The sequence below is a fragment of the Prenolepis imparis genome, unplaced genomic scaffold (assembly GCF_030444845.1).
Source record: "Prenolepis imparis isolate NDT839.2.m4 unplaced genomic scaffold, iyPreImpa1.0 SCAF_11, whole genome shotgun sequence".
Taxonomy (NCBI): domain Eukaryota; kingdom Metazoa; phylum Arthropoda; class Insecta; order Hymenoptera; family Formicidae; genus Prenolepis; species Prenolepis imparis.
The window spans coordinates 1,139,964-1,155,657 of NW_028141169.1; the positions used below are offsets into that span (position 1 = coordinate 1,139,964).

Consider the following 15,694-nt stretch of genomic DNA (forward strand, 5'->3'; position numbering starts at 1 on the left):
CGATATAAAATGATCATCACGCATGCTCGCGCACATAAGTGCAAGTGCCTATCTCTATTTGATGCATTAAATATTACAAATGCTCTCCCTAGCTGACAGCAATTCTTTATTTCATAATAAAACTTTTCGAGCATGAATAGAGAGTAAGAGAAAGAGAGAAAAAAGTCATAAATAAAAGCAATGGTAATAATATTGCAAGGACTATGTGCTGCATCTCGATATTTTGCAACCTCGTGCGAAACTTATCTTTTGCACTTTATAATGCTTTACGTACGCATTATCGTATCGAAAGATAATGCATTAGTAACGAGTCCCTGGGGGGACAAAAGAGACGAAGGAAGGAATATTATACAAAAAAGCATATTATGTACGACGGAAAATATGCGAGATGTCGCATAAGTTAGCAACATATAATATAATAATTTGGAAACTAATAATTTTGTAAAAACATTTTTTCTCGAACACGATATATGAATAAAAAGAGAAATGCAATATTATCCAGTTATAACTATAATACACATATAATTAATTCTTTAGACATGTATGAAATTAATTATGTCAAATCGTTATGTAAAAGTATATGTATAATGCACAAAAAATAATAAAGATAACATGACAAATGGAAAACAAGAAGGTAAATTATTTTTGTTCTATTGCAAATAGTTTTTCTGTTCAAAGAAATACGCAGAAAATAAAGGGAATATATTACATTTTTATTTATAGCCGAAAGCAATAATTAATACTACATTGATTATTTAATTACTAGATTCAATCAGATTGCTGGAGCTGAGTAATTAAATATAATAATCTATGTAAAATATATACGAAATGCATATAAAACATAGACAGTACATAAAATAATCTTTCTATAATATATTCGAAATAAAATACAATATTTCAAATAAAAATATTTTAAATATTGTTAAGTTCTCTACACACTATCGATATTTAATGTTATCACCATCATGATAATTATTGTCACTACCATCATGATTATGATAATTATATATTAATGCGATTCAATAGCATTAATCATGTCGTGCAAGCAGAACCGATATATAACCACCTGACGTTTTCAATAGCTGAAAATAAGTAAGCTATATTAAAACTATTATAACATTATATGTATGATTGAATCTCTCTTTACAAAAGTAAATATGAATATTAAATTCTTTAATAAAATAATTAATTGTAAGATACATTACGAATTTATAAATTATACTTCACTTACGCTGCAAAAGGCATTCATCGTTAGAGGAAAAATTTTTCCAACTGTTACGTTAAGTGGCTTATTTGAGCGCATCATTAATAAAATTAAATTTCTCGCTTGCTTTGATTTCAATTTGTACCAACGATATTCACATGCAGCAGTGTAGATACTTTCGCACTATAATACGACACAAATTTATTTTGTTTATAGAGAGTTGATCAATTAGTATTTTTATACTACTCAAAATGTCACAGATTGCAGGAGTAAAGAAATTGTGTTGAAACAGACGAGAATAAAGATCCTCAATTATATTTGATTTATTTTATTTTAGTTAAGGATGAATTTTACTTTAGTAAAAGATGAATCAAAATGCGTTTACCTGTGTTATTAAAAATTCTCCAACTGCACAGTATAAACACATATGCCCGAAAATATTCGCAAGGACCGTTACAAGAAATAACAATCTTACGATAGACAAATGACGATGTTTATCGGTGATAATCTATGATTAATTAAGAAAAAAATACATGCTAGAAATATGCAATGATCGAACTTGGTACAATTTCAATACAATTTTTTTCATATTTTTTTTTTCAATCTAAATATACAATAAAATTAAAATATTAAATGAGACGAATTAAAACCGATCAATGAATTATTCTCGTTATAATCGCGATAGAAAAAAGAACTTACGGTAACTAGTAAGAATCCATAGAGACTAAATAATGTACCGAAATAGAGGAATAATCCAAGAAGCATCAAAGTAAACGTACTCTCAATGACTTCAACGCATCTATAATAAAATTTACATTATAAATAATGTAAAAATGGAGAACTGCGTTAATTATTTGTATTCGTTTACTTAATCGATCGCGCCTGAAAAATCTGATACATATAAAAATAAATACAATTCTGTGATTTCAGGTCCCGCAGAAAAGCTGTCACGCAATTTGCCTCTTATGAAAAATTTCTAATGGATTATTTTAATCCAATCTATGTCATCGAGGCAACGAATAAGCATTGCGTACGAAACCTGATAAGGCGTACATGATCCGTTATGACGTCCGCCAGGACACGATCGAAATTTGGATCCTTATTCTTGTCCGTCAACCGGTCCTTAAGATTCTGGAGTTGACCGCAGACATGAAAAATCAGCAATCCAAAGAGGCTGTCGATCGCGGTGTAACCCATGGCGGATACCATGAGAGTGACACCCTGGGCGAGAAACGTGAGTTCGAAGTACGGACTCGTGTCAGTGTCGTAGGGATAGTATGTCTGCAGAGGCAGCGGTTTGCCCGGATCTGACACGTTCGTGATGTATCTTATGGTGATCCCGAGGCATGGCAGAATGAATAGTAGGATAAACGACGCGAACATCGAGACGAATCCGCACATTATGATTATACGAGGGATCCGTGCGCATCTTATCATGATTTCACGCTCCTCGTTAGACTTGAGCCTCAGCCAATCTTTGGCGATCATGTGCATGATTGGCGCGAGAGCTTGAAAGGTACATTATAACGAATAAATAGTTTAAACTAAGTGAAAAATTCGAGATTGCTAAATGTAACAACGCAGCTAATTTTGCAATGATAAAATTACAATGGTTATTATAAAATAACTTGAATTATTATAAAGTTTAGAAAATTTTACCGTCATCCGTCATTCCTTGCTTTTCTTAATTGTATTATAACATTTATTATTTTTAAAGATTTTTAATATTAACGTTATTGTGTTATTTTTTAGAGCAATCTTCATCTTCCTATTCAAATGTCCTCTACGAAAAAAATTGCGAAACGTATCTACCAGCTTTTTTGCTCCACATGATGACGAGCTTCATTATCATCGACACCAAAGGTAAAGTGAACTGCAGATTATCCGTCACCGACATCAGATCTCCCCAAACTCTTATCAGGGAATGTATGCAGGGAATCACGCAAACGAAAGCTACCATGATTATCAATAGAAATACACGTACATTGGCCATTAACTTCTCCCGCATCGTTTCTTCCATTTTCGGCCAAAGACCGATAAATTGCAGACTATAACGATTCAATTCCACCGCCCATTTAAAGTCTAGCTACGAAAAAATATCGTGTTTGCGTAAACTTGCGAATTAATTTAACGAAACGTTTCAGAACAATATTTTTTGTTGCAAAAATATTGAAGAAGTAATAAACACAATTCATAATTAAAATGATTAATCATTATATATCACTCTCTCTCGGTATCTTAATTCGCGCTCTTTTCCCTCCTATACCAGTTTGGAAAGATCAAGCACTTTAAGCACTGTATCTTTCTCTTACAATACGCTTATAAATTATATTTGTAATGTTTTTGCAGAAATTATTTAAATCATGATAGTTATATATAAAAATGTTACTTTATGCATATATATACACTTTATAACTCTAAAAATACATGTCTTCTTTAACAATATATTAATGCAGAGCAATATATAATGTGTTACCATACTGCAGTTTAATAAAAAAAATAATTAATTCTTAAGATCACCAAACAAATATTCTAATAGAGAATATAGGAACGCAAACAAACCTGCGTATCCTGAATGTTTAGCAGCATCCATATCGAAGGTTGACGATGCACTATTTTTCTCCGTAAAAAAAATGTTATCCCCACCAGCAAGCAACAGATACATATACATCGCGAAACATATATTCAAGTACTAAAGCTTATAAAATAGCCACAGCGCATTAAATATTGCATGCACCGATAACCGCAGTGAACAGTTCGTATCATTAATGCATCATTCACCCTCGGAGTTCGACAAAAGAAAGATATTCGAGAAAACGTAGACTTCGAAGCATCAGTATGTCGCGAATAAGATGGGAGCAGTTCAAAAAAATACTATATTGTATATACGTAGATTGATGCATTATTAATGCATTCTTGTAAAAATCTCTTTCTCCACAGCATAGTAATTTAAGACAGTATAGTAATTTAAGAATTAGTCGCGATCATGTGAGCAATGAATGCGAAACAAATGGTAAGAAACGAATAAAATATACTTTGTCTTTATCTTTAATTTAAATTTTTCTCCGATTTTTTATAATTTAATTTCCAATTTAACGTCTACTTTAATATTTATGCAATCTCAGATCACTTTTATTTTAATTATTTAACTTATAGCTCCTATTTAGAACTGCCAAGTTTTATTTAAATTAAAATTTTGTCTCTATTTTAATATTTCTACACATTTTTCTCAATTTCTTTTAATATTATTTAATTTAGAGCTCTCCTATTTTTTTGACAAGTAAAAATTAAAAATTAAAATGTTTACTAGTTTATAGACTCAATTAAAGATAAAGATTATTCACAAAAGACGTAAGTTGTGCTCGCTTTTTATACAAAATATATTATTTTTATGAAATAATGAATATTTGTGCTTTTATCTTTTTCCAAGAACATATTTTTCATTTACATTTATATGGAAATATACATTTTCTACGCTTTGTTTCAAGGAGAGTCTCTCTTAGCATAAATAGCGAAAATCACTTCGGTTGCGCCACTTGAAGTCGCAAGCCGTCTCAATTAACGCGTGCTTAACTAACTGGGAATTAAACCGTAAAATCGACAATAATTCGCACTTACAACCGTGTTGGGATTCTGAGGATCAATTTCAGGTCAACCGTTAATTTCCCGTTTTGCACATCTTTTTTTCTTATCATCTCGCCCAACCAGAATAATATTTTTAATATTTTTTGACAGAAATCAGCTGATAACTATCAAAAATATTAATCGAGTTTAAAGTATTATGACATATTATTTAAAAAATATTATTTTATTTAATTTTATTTTGGACAAACTGTCAAACTATTAACTCTCGCGATGACAGCCTCTCGATGCTACAAATATAACGCACAATGCGAATCGAGACAGTCAATAAGCATCGCGGAAAAGATCCAACAATACTTGTGAGAATGGACTTAACATGCCTCTTTTAGAAAGGGATGTTATAATACTTTCAACTCGATCAAAATAAACAATTTCTCACTCACCGATACGTGCAATAGCAGAGTTGTAGTACACAGCACACACATTGATCTGAAAACAAAATATTCAAATTATGTATATACATGTGTGTGGGGTTTGGGTGTGTGTATGTGTGTGTACAAAGTGTTTTGAAAGTCTGGAAACGGTCGAATATCTAAATGCAGTTTAGAAAAAAAATGTTTTTAGATATTTTGCATACCTCACAGTTGCCCTGCTGTCGCTCGATGCTTCCCCGGGCCTCCTCCTCCTCTTTTCGTCAATGGTAGCACTCACGACACTCGCGAAAACACGAATAATTACGATCGCCCGACACTTTACACGGCACTCCCGACATGACGCATGAATCGCACGCGTATTTCGCGTACATTGCGCAATGAAAAAACGATGCGAAAACTATAATCGCACGAATTAACATCCGTTCGACACTCGAGAATCTCGCGCGCAGCTTATCAGCAATGCTACCTGTAACAAATAAAATAAAATATTACTATTTTAATTTTTATAACATATTATTATTTAAAAATTTAAGTAAATTTTCGCTTTATTAATATTTTTGACAGAAATCAGACGATTAAAGCGTTAATTTGCTAATTAATTTTTGATATAATATGTTTTAAAAATTAAAATAATAATATGTTTTAAATAATATGCTATAATACTTTAAACTCGATTAATATTTTTGACAGTTATCAGCTGATTTCTGTCAAAAAATATTAATCGAAAATAAGGTATTACAACATATTATTTACAACATATTACTATTTTAATTTTTATAACATATTTTTATTTTTAAATTTAATTAGTAAATTAACGCTTTAATCAACTGATTTCTGTAAAAAAATATTAATCGAGTTTAAATAAACTTTATATTATTTTTTTTAATATCATTTTTTTAAATACAAATCCGAAGAATAGCGCGTGCTTAGGTTGTTCTAAAAAATAAGATGAGATAATGTCTCAAATAATTGCAATATATTATTTGATTAATTTTATTTTTACACATCGTTAGTCCCATTTCATTACTTAATAGCATCATATCACGCAACTGACAAATAATTAATAACACCCGACGTTCATTAATCATTGTATCACCTCTAATATATAATAGCACGAAAAGAACGTTTGTGCGGCATTATCTTAATATTTCTTATCAACATGTTTCTCCTAACATTTTCCTTGAAAGACAGCTTTTTAAACAAGAAAAAAAAGACTGATACAAGTCCAAAATTTGTATTCTATGAAGTTGCTGTACAAATAACAATAAAAATAATGAGATCTAATAATAAGAGATATAAATCTCCGTAAAATATATGTAAAAAGCTTGAAAATCGATTCTGATTAAAAACAAAAAGGAATGTTATTATTTAAGTTAATTCCTGTATAATGAAAAAGGGAAATTGGCAAATTTTATATCTTTGGACTCTTATTTTTTTATGTTTAATTAATCTCCAGAACTCTTACTGAAATGAATTAGAAATTTTAGAACTCTTGGAAAAAGAGCTAGGGTTTTATCAAACGTATAAGAAAAATCTAAAAATAAAGTATTTATATAATATTGCAAATGTAAAATACAAGGTGGGTCGAACAACATAAAGCAATTCGAAAGAAGGTGATTTCTCATCTAAAAATAAGTCATGAATATAGAATAAAACTTTTTTTTCGTACGAGGTTTTGCTTTCAAAAAAGTTAACTTTAAAAATTGACGAATGAACAATATACATATATATCTTCTTAAGGTTGAAAAAAATTAAATTTAGATATTATTCTCTAAAAAAAAATTCTAATGTATAAGATTTTAGCAAGTATATAAGATATAACAAAAAACAAAAAATCGCTCTCGATTACATTATTTAGAACCAATTAAATTTTGCACAAGAAAGAAACAAGGATAAAAATGAAACGTAAGACCGTTCAGAATCGCGAAAATGTTTTTCGTAATGCAATCTTTTAATAAAGGTGAGAGGACGAGGAATGTACGCGATGCGATTTTTCTCGGCTTTTTCGCCGGTCAGAAAATATTTTTGACAATTATCAGCTGATTTCTGTCAAAAAATATTAATCAAGACTAAAGTATTATAACATATTATTTACAACATATTACTATTTTAATTTTTTACCATATTATTATTTTAAAATTTAATTAGCAAATTAACTCTTTAATCAGCTGATTTCTGTCAAAAAATATTAATAAGATGTTAATTTGTTAATTAAATTTTAAAATAAAAATATGTTATAAAAATTAATATAATAATATGTTTTAAATAATATATCATAATTTTTTAAACTCGATTAATATTTTTGACAGTTATCAGCTGATTTCTGTCAAAAAATATTAATTGCAGATAAAGCATTATAACATATTATTTACAACATATTACTATTTTACATTTTATAACATACTATTATTTTAAAATTTAATTAGCAAATTAACGCTTTATTTATATTTTTTTACAAACATCAGCTGATTAAAGCGTTAATTTGCTAATTAAATTTTAAAATAATAATATGTTATAAAAATTATAAAATAAAATATGTTTAAAATAAAATGTTATAGTTTTTTAAACTCGGTTAATATTTTTTTATAGTTAACAGCTGATTTAGGTCACAAAAAATATTTGAGTTTAAAGTATTATAACATTATTTATAACATTATTATTTTAATTTTTATAACATATTTTTATTTTAAAATTTAATTAGCAAATTAATGCTTTAGTCAGCTGATTTCTGTCAAAATACTAATAAAGTTTAAACAAACTTCATATAAAAATATTCTTTTTTATATAAAATCGAGGAATAGTGCACGCTTGTGTTGTTCTAGTAAAAAAAAAACTCTTGTACAAGTACTCGTATATATGTATCTTTGATAGATTTTTACTATAAATTAACTCATTTTCGTATTCGCGATGTCAACATTTCCTTGTTCGAGTCTATTGTTCGGAATCATTAAATTCTGTATATTTTATAGAACAAAAGTAAATTTAGATCACGTTATTATTTCACGTAGTGTTAGAAGTTTCTCTCAGAGGAATATCGAACATCAACTGCTTTCACTGTCATTAAATCGTTGCTGCGTAATGTTATATTGGTTCACAATTTATAATATGAATTGCAAATGACATCAATGAAAAAAATTAATTTACAAGAAATAATAGAAATTCCCTTTAAATTTAATTTTTTTATAAGAATTTATAGTCTTGCATGTTGCAGTCATAATCACGTAATTTATTTAGCAACGTACTTTATTTAAGAAAATTTAACATTTTTTTCCTCATTTTTAGATTTTTACAATATATTTTTCGTGATATTTATTTTATTTTTTACTTAATAATAAATATTAAGGTAAAATTAATTAATTAAAATATAATTTTTATTTAATATTTCTAGATTTACTATTTATTCCTTTTTTTAGATAATATAACTTTAAAAAAATAAAAAAAATTTTTGAATTAGAATCTATATATACTCTCTTTTTAAAAACGCATTTCTATTATTTTTATAAAATACATTTAACTGGTCTATTCTGTAAAGATGCTCTATAAGGTTGTATCTCTGTAAGCTATATATGTATCACTGTAGAGCAAAAAAGAAAGAGCGAATATTTTCTTACAGAATATACCACTTATAGAAAGAACGGAAACGGCTTTTTTAAAATACATATTCTCATTGCTTTAATCGCCGCGTTAATTTCAGTGTTCGCTTATATATAGAAATGGCGTACCTCTCTTGGAATTGAAAGGAGATATACAGAGGTGCGAGGACTCTCTCTCTAGGCATAAGTTTAAGTTGACCGAACTGGAACACCGCGCTCTTTAAAATGCTCGATCGATGGATTTTCGCACAATCGCTCTTTTTCACCTCGATCATTTCAGATCGCTTTCTCTCGTACTCTCTCCGTCTCCCGTTTCCGGTTCGCTCTTCGCTCCGCTCTCGCTCTTGCGCAGGTGCCGCGTAGTACTATCACCTCGATCACGTGTGCATGCGCGCGCGCACACGTTCAGCAAATTGTCATGAACTAAATGCCACGAGAGATTCGTAAGCTTACCGCACGGCGCGCAGGTGTGCGATTTGTCGAAATGGATGAATGGCGTATTTACGTGGTTTAACGCGGCGCAGCCTCGCCTATGTTTCGCCGCTGTCTCGTCTGCTCGCGCATCGCGTCTCGTTCTGAGAGTTTCCACGAGGAGGAGATCCCCAGGTGCGACAATCAAGCCAGGACGGGCGAGCCTCGGCGGAGCCGCGTCTCCCAGGAATCGCGTCGTCGCACGGTAGGCGTTGCTGCTGTCACTTGGCTTCCTCCTCGCCAAGCTATCTTCTTCACCTATTTCACGCCACTTCCACGCTTCGCACGCGCGATATTCCTTCCCTCGTAACGTGGATCGCTGGTTTTTGATAATCGGCGAAAAGTGTTCGCGGGGGATGTCGCGATGGCGGAATAGGCGTGTGCGATCTGACAGTTGTAGCATCGTGTGCCTTTACCTCTTATGTTTTTACGTAGATAAATACCAGATTATATTTATACACGCACGTAGATGGTGAAAATTATTGTATTATATGTCAGGTACGTTCGTTTGTATTGGACAGCATGCTAATGCTTGTTTTCTTGAAGCAGGAACAATGTTTACCAAGAAGAAAAAGAAACCGCAAATCTCCACACCGACCAACTTCGAGCACAGGGTTCATACCGGGTTTGACAAACGCGAGGGCAAGTTTGTCGGATTACCTCTGCAATGGGCTTCGATAGTTGGGAATAACCAGATTCTAAAATCGACCAACAGACCACTGCCATTGGTCGATCCAAGCGAGATCACGCCTACTGAGATCCTTGACTTGAAGACTATTGTAAGAGGACACAATGATCCTAGAATAAATAGACCACTTGCAAACGATAAGACTGTGGAGAATGGTTTGCCTAAGACCAGTACGGTTGCTCGCTCCAATTCTCTACGCTCTTCGAGTCCACCTCGACTCAGGAGAGATTACAGGTACGCTATTAATATAGATCACAATAATTTATTAAAGTTTAGTGTTGTAAATAAATTAAGTAGCTTCAAATTTGTTATGGATAATCTTTCAATATCCTGTATTATTTTTGATGAAATTAATGATTATAACATTATTATAGTCATGTGTCATACATTTGCAGGCATGCAAGTAATCTTCCACCATCCGTCCCCGAAGGCCAGGAGGTACCTTCAAATATTAATCAAGCCTTCATAAATTTTAACAAACCACATAACTATATTGATAAACTGAGACAGAATTCTCCGAGTGTTGGCAGTGGACTAAGTTCCAGTATACAGAATATGATCCCAAACCTTCAAAATCTTAATCCTAATATGCAGTCATCGCCAAATTTAACTCATTCCGGATCAAATGTACCAAATTTATCACTAAATTTCCAAAACCTAAGTCCTATTATTAATTCACAAGCTCCAGTACAAAGTCCAAATAACCCACAATTTCCAGATTCAGAATTTCACAGACTAAATTCCCAAATGGCCATGACATCAGCTCAATATAACGGCAATGTACAGGTAATTAATCATACAATACTATGCATATGTACTTGTATTTATCTCAAGAAGAATAATATTTTTATTTGTATACAATTAAAACTTTAGCAATCGTGCACAATTTAAGAACATTTATATTTATAATCTTTTTCCATAAACTAATTAAAATTTAATAATTTAATCTTTTATTCTTCTTAAGTCATAATTATATATATACATATGTTGAGTTAAATAATTTAATTAGCTCAATTTAGACAAAAAGAGATGTACAATCTAAATCAATTATATTTTAAAAATTAAAACGCAAATTGTAACATTAGTTTTCTTCTATTTCAAGAAAAGCAGAATATATATTTAATAAATATATAACACATTAATTACATTAGATATATTATACATACATACATTATAATTAATGTAATGATAATATTACTTAATTTATAGGGTTCAGCTGCAGAGGCATCGAGAGAACATCAAGTGAACCAAAATATGTTATTACACAAGCTACAGCCAAAAATCTCACCAGTAGGTTCGATAGCTTCGCAAAGACCATTGAGTCAATTAAGTTCACATAACATTAATAAATATCCTCAGGCATATAATATGTCTGAAAATTCGTCCAACCTCCAGTCACATCTGAAAAAACCAATGGAAACTTCTCAATCAATGCATAATTTATCAAAACCAAGCATGCCGTCCACAGTATCAGGAAGTGGTTCTACTCCGGATCAAAATCAAAACATGAAGAGTGCCGTCTCTTCAGGAAATTTGGCTGTTGGTACAAGTGCAAACAATACCAACAAGCAAACAGAGCAGAGACTTACGCATGAACAATTTAGGGCTGCTTTACAGATGGTGGTATGTAGAATTTACATTTTTAAAAATTATCTATTACATTGCTAGATCTACATTAAACATTATATTTTCACGAAAGAAAACATATTTTTAGATTTATTAAATTAGATATCTTCATCTCTTAAACACAATTAAACAAATTTTATACTCAGGGATTTAATTTTAATGTGTGATATATGATATTTACATTATATATATGCATTTAGGTAAGCCAAGGTGATCCGAGAGAAAATTTGGAGAATTTCTTGAAAATTGGCGAAGGTAGCACAGGAACTGTATGCATAGCTACAGATAAAAGTACAAATCGTCAAGTCGCAGTTAAGAAAATGGATTTAAGAAAACAACAAAGACGTGAATTGCTTTTTAATGAAGTTGTTATTATGAGAGACTATCATCATCCCAATATAGTCGAGATGTATGATAGTTTCTTGGTAGACGATGAGTTGTGGGTCGTTATGGAGTATTTGGAGGGAGGTGCACTAACTGATATCGTAACACACTCAAGGATGGATGAGAGTCAAATAGCGACAGTGTGTTCTCAGTGCCTCAAACCATTGGCGTACTTACACTCACAGGGTGTTATACACAGGGATATTAAATCAGATTCGATATTACTTACGGCAGATGGCAGAGTAAAACTATCAGATTTTGGTTTCTGTGCTCAAGTCTCTCAAGAATTACCAAAGCGAAAATCTCTTGTAGGAACCCCATATTGGATGAGTCCTGAAGTCATTTCAAGGTATTTTTATACATTTATATTACTTTCAAGATTGAATGATGTAAATTTTATGCTTACTTTTATCATTTCTTAATCATTAATAATATATTACTAGAATCAGTAGAAAGATTAAGTTTTAATGCAACACAGATTATAAAATATATAAAAATAATATTTTTCTATCCATTTTGTAATGTTCTTACATAAAATCTAACATTGTTTTAAATGTGAACTAAAGGCATTTCTATTGACATGCGCTTTAAGTATTACGGTTATTTTAATTATTAGGTAAATATAATATTTAAAGATTCTCTGCATCTTCATTTATAGGTTGCCATATGGACCTGAAGTGGATATCTGGTCATTAGGAATAATGATCATTGAGATGATTGATGGCGAGCCACCATTTTTCAATGAACCACCCCTACAAGCTATGAGACGTATCAGGGATATGCCGCCACCAAAATTAAAGAATTTTCACAAAGTAATTATCTCTCTTATCAAATTAGACATAAACATATACATTTGGTTCAGCATTTTAAAATATAATTATAAATTCAAAATATGATACTTAATATTTTGTCTTTAATTGCAGGTCAGTCCACGTCTTCAAGGTTTTCTCGAACGAATGCTTGTGCGCGATCCAGCGCAACGGGCTACGGCAGCTGAATTATTGCAACATCCATTCCTCAGGCAAGCTCAAAGTCCTAGTATCTTGATTCCATTAATGAGAGGCGCCAGGCATACAAATTGTTGACAAGATTACAATAATTTTGTAAGTTAGAATGTTAGTCAAGGCAGATATTGATTACAAGAATAATATGATATCCTCAACAAGGTATCATCGTTGACCTATTGCAGCTCGTGTTAAAGTTGCTACGTTTGGCAGTTGATGAGTTGGTTCAGGCGTTTCTTCTGAACTCATGCATAGGACTTCAAGTCCTTTTTTTCTTTTTTTGTCGCGATAGGCACGATCGATTATGAGAATAATATTTACATAGTTTCAAATAATTTAGTTGAAAATATCTATATAAACAATATAGTTTAAACATATTACTTTTTATTTTTATTTACTTTTTTCTGCTTTTAATTTTATACTTTAAATTCTAATCTAAAATTTTAGTATGTTGAGTCACATGTGAATAACAGTGAATCTTTATAATAATTTATAAAAATTTAAGAGTTTTCTCTCTCTTCTTTACATTATATAAAATAGAATTAAATATAAATACAAAAAAATGTGTGCAAAATATAAAATTTAAATAAAAATTAAAATTTATTTCAAATTTAATTGGCACTGAATATTAGAGAAATACAAAAAATCTACACTTATTTTGTGTGAGGCCAAAGCCATATGTTATTCAATAATTCGCGCAGCTTAGTTTCTCTTAGATTTTTATATTTATGTAAAACTTAAGGCTCTAATATAAATCAATTCCTTTGATCGTGCCTTATATATATATATGTAATAAATAAATTTATATATCTATTTTTTTAGACAGTATTCTAAGAAAGTCTTCGAAAAAAATCATAATTTTCGAATTTTACATTCCATTCGAGTCTGAGCTTGTGCTTGTAAGTATTATTTTTTGAAAATAAGCTACTACATTCCTGCATTGTTTTATATTATTTTAATTTTGCATTTATGAGAATGACGTAATATGTCAAAACATTCCTCAAGTATTGGCACTGCCCGCTTGATCCGCAGTAATTATTTTAATGTTATGACAGATAGTTATAACTGTGAGATATTTACAAAACGGATTTTCACTTAAGTGCCTTTATAATAAACACTGTCGCAACAATTAACTTATTACTGCAAAACAATAAAATAATATACTTGTTTGTACAAAGTACTTAGTAAAGTGATTTTTTCTTTTCTCTTTTATTGTTATTTTTTCTTGCTAAATTTATAGGAACTCACAGTCAAACTTAAGACATCTATTTTATTCCTATTTTATTTTTCGAAGTAACATGTAAATTTTTCCAAGTTTTCTTTTGCGTTATCATTACATCAATTGTGAATTTTTGTAATATTCTAATTTCATCGTTCCCTAAAAAGCGTGAACGCTAACAGTCGATCAGATGGAAAGCTTTAAAGAGTAGAATATATATTTGACTATTATTTTTTATACAACTGTTGCACATAATTAGACTATTTGCTTAAACGAACATTTTATATATTTGAGAACAGGGTTATAATATGTATTATTTAAAATAAATAGTCTGTGAAAAAATGTATGTAGATCTATATGGAAAGGCCTATATTTGATAATAAAAAAATGATCATTTTTTCGATATATCATTAGTACATGTAAAAAAAATCAGAAATGTTGCGTAGTGACATACAAAAGGCAGAAAATCGTGATCCTTTGATAGTAATAAATTGTGTACATGTAAGATGTATATTTTTTTTTATGTTGTATTTTTTTGTACGATTGAGATTATTGTGTAATTTTAATTAGGAATTTGTGAATTTTACATATTCTATTGCAGCTTAATTTAAGAATTACAGAAAAGAGAACAGACAATTATACATTTGTTGTCTGTACCTTTTGGATACTGATACTGTATTTTCAATCATGTAATGTGCATTTAATTGAAATTATTACATACTGTTCATCAAAAGGAATACATGATTATGACCTAATCTATAGACTACTAAAAAGCAATGTTAGTCAGCAGCTTTTTAAAGATATGAAAATATATGTTTGTGAAACAGTGTATAAAACCTGCAATCATATCAAATAGATCTGTCCGACTATACTCGCCATATATTTAAGCAATTACCTTAGAATATTATAATCAAGCTAATAAACAAAATCACCGTATTTCTTACACACATTACATAGTTACAGATTAGAAACTATTCTGTATATAATAAAAATTTGAATTTTAACGTGATCTAACTAAATGAGCACTCATATTGGCAAATTTTAAATGTACTATAGTGTCCAAAAAATGTTCATTTCATATGCAGGACTATTTCATACATGTTGTACATTTATTACGTAATAAAGAATCTATTATATTTACAAAAATACACCTATATAGAGAACTCTAATAATCATTTTCAATACTATTGACAAATCCCGAACATATACATCAACTTTTTTTTTACATAATATATATTATAATCTTTATTTAAAAAAATTAATACAAGATGAAAATGTGAGACTTTTTGTCATATAAATAAAAATACTTTTTACTTTTTAAAAATATAATTGTCATTTACATATTTTTACGTATCATAATTTTATTTGTTATCTGTATTAATGTATATATTAATAATTGCAATAAAATAAAATAGTTACATTATTCTATAATGTGATATAAGAATATAAGAAACATTTACTCGAAACATTGCTTGATAGAAATTTATTT

At 29.9% G+C, this 15,694-nt stretch overlaps 2 protein-coding genes and 1 long non-coding RNA gene across 7 annotated transcripts; 1 reads left to right on the plus strand and 2 right to left on the minus strand.

The window, feature by feature from the left end:
• Positions 1–850: 850 nt before the first annotated feature.
• On the minus strand, positions 851–4,411 carry LOC145942794 (odorant receptor 43a-like). The gene is made up of 7 exons (XM_083049819.1): positions 3,767–4,411; positions 3,017–3,286; positions 2,244–2,712; positions 1,904–2,003; positions 1,590–1,712; positions 1,232–1,387; positions 851–1,082 (listed from the first exon to the last, which is right to left on the minus strand). Exons 1-7 carry the CDS (start codon positions 3,873–3,875, stop codon positions 1,029–1,031), a joined length of 1,281 nt encoding a protein of 426 aa, XP_082905945.1. The 5' UTR covers positions 3,876–4,411; the 3' UTR covers positions 851–1,028.
• On the plus strand, positions 2,592–15,289 carry Mbt (serine/threonine-protein kinase PAK mbt). Of its 5 annotated transcripts, XM_083049800.1 has the most exons (9): positions 2,592–2,720; positions 2,957–3,067; positions 9,831–10,206; positions 10,368–10,758; positions 11,182–11,262; positions 11,332–11,595; positions 11,799–12,331; positions 12,641–12,794; positions 12,906–15,289. In XM_083049800.1, the coding sequence occupies exons 2-9, from the start codon at positions 3,034–3,036 to the stop codon at positions 13,065–13,067; spliced, it is 1,995 nt and encodes a 664-aa protein (XP_082905926.1). In that variant the 5' UTR covers positions 2,592–2,720; positions 2,957–3,033; the 3' UTR covers positions 13,068–15,289. The 5 variants fall into 5 exon arrangements, with proteins under 5 accessions (XP_082905926.1, XP_082905921.1, XP_082905922.1 ...); XM_083049795.1 differs by having other exon boundaries at positions 11,182–11,595; XM_083049796.1 differs by having other exon boundaries at positions 9,834–10,206; positions 11,182–11,595.
• On the minus strand, positions 4,572–9,261 carry LOC145942798 (uncharacterized). The gene is made up of 3 exons (XR_014426419.1): positions 8,943–9,261; positions 5,424–5,686; positions 4,572–5,275 (listed from the first exon to the last, which is right to left on the minus strand). It is a non-coding gene; the product is annotated as an uncharacterized LOC145942798 (long non-coding RNA).
• Positions 15,290–15,694: the final 405 nt, after the last annotated feature.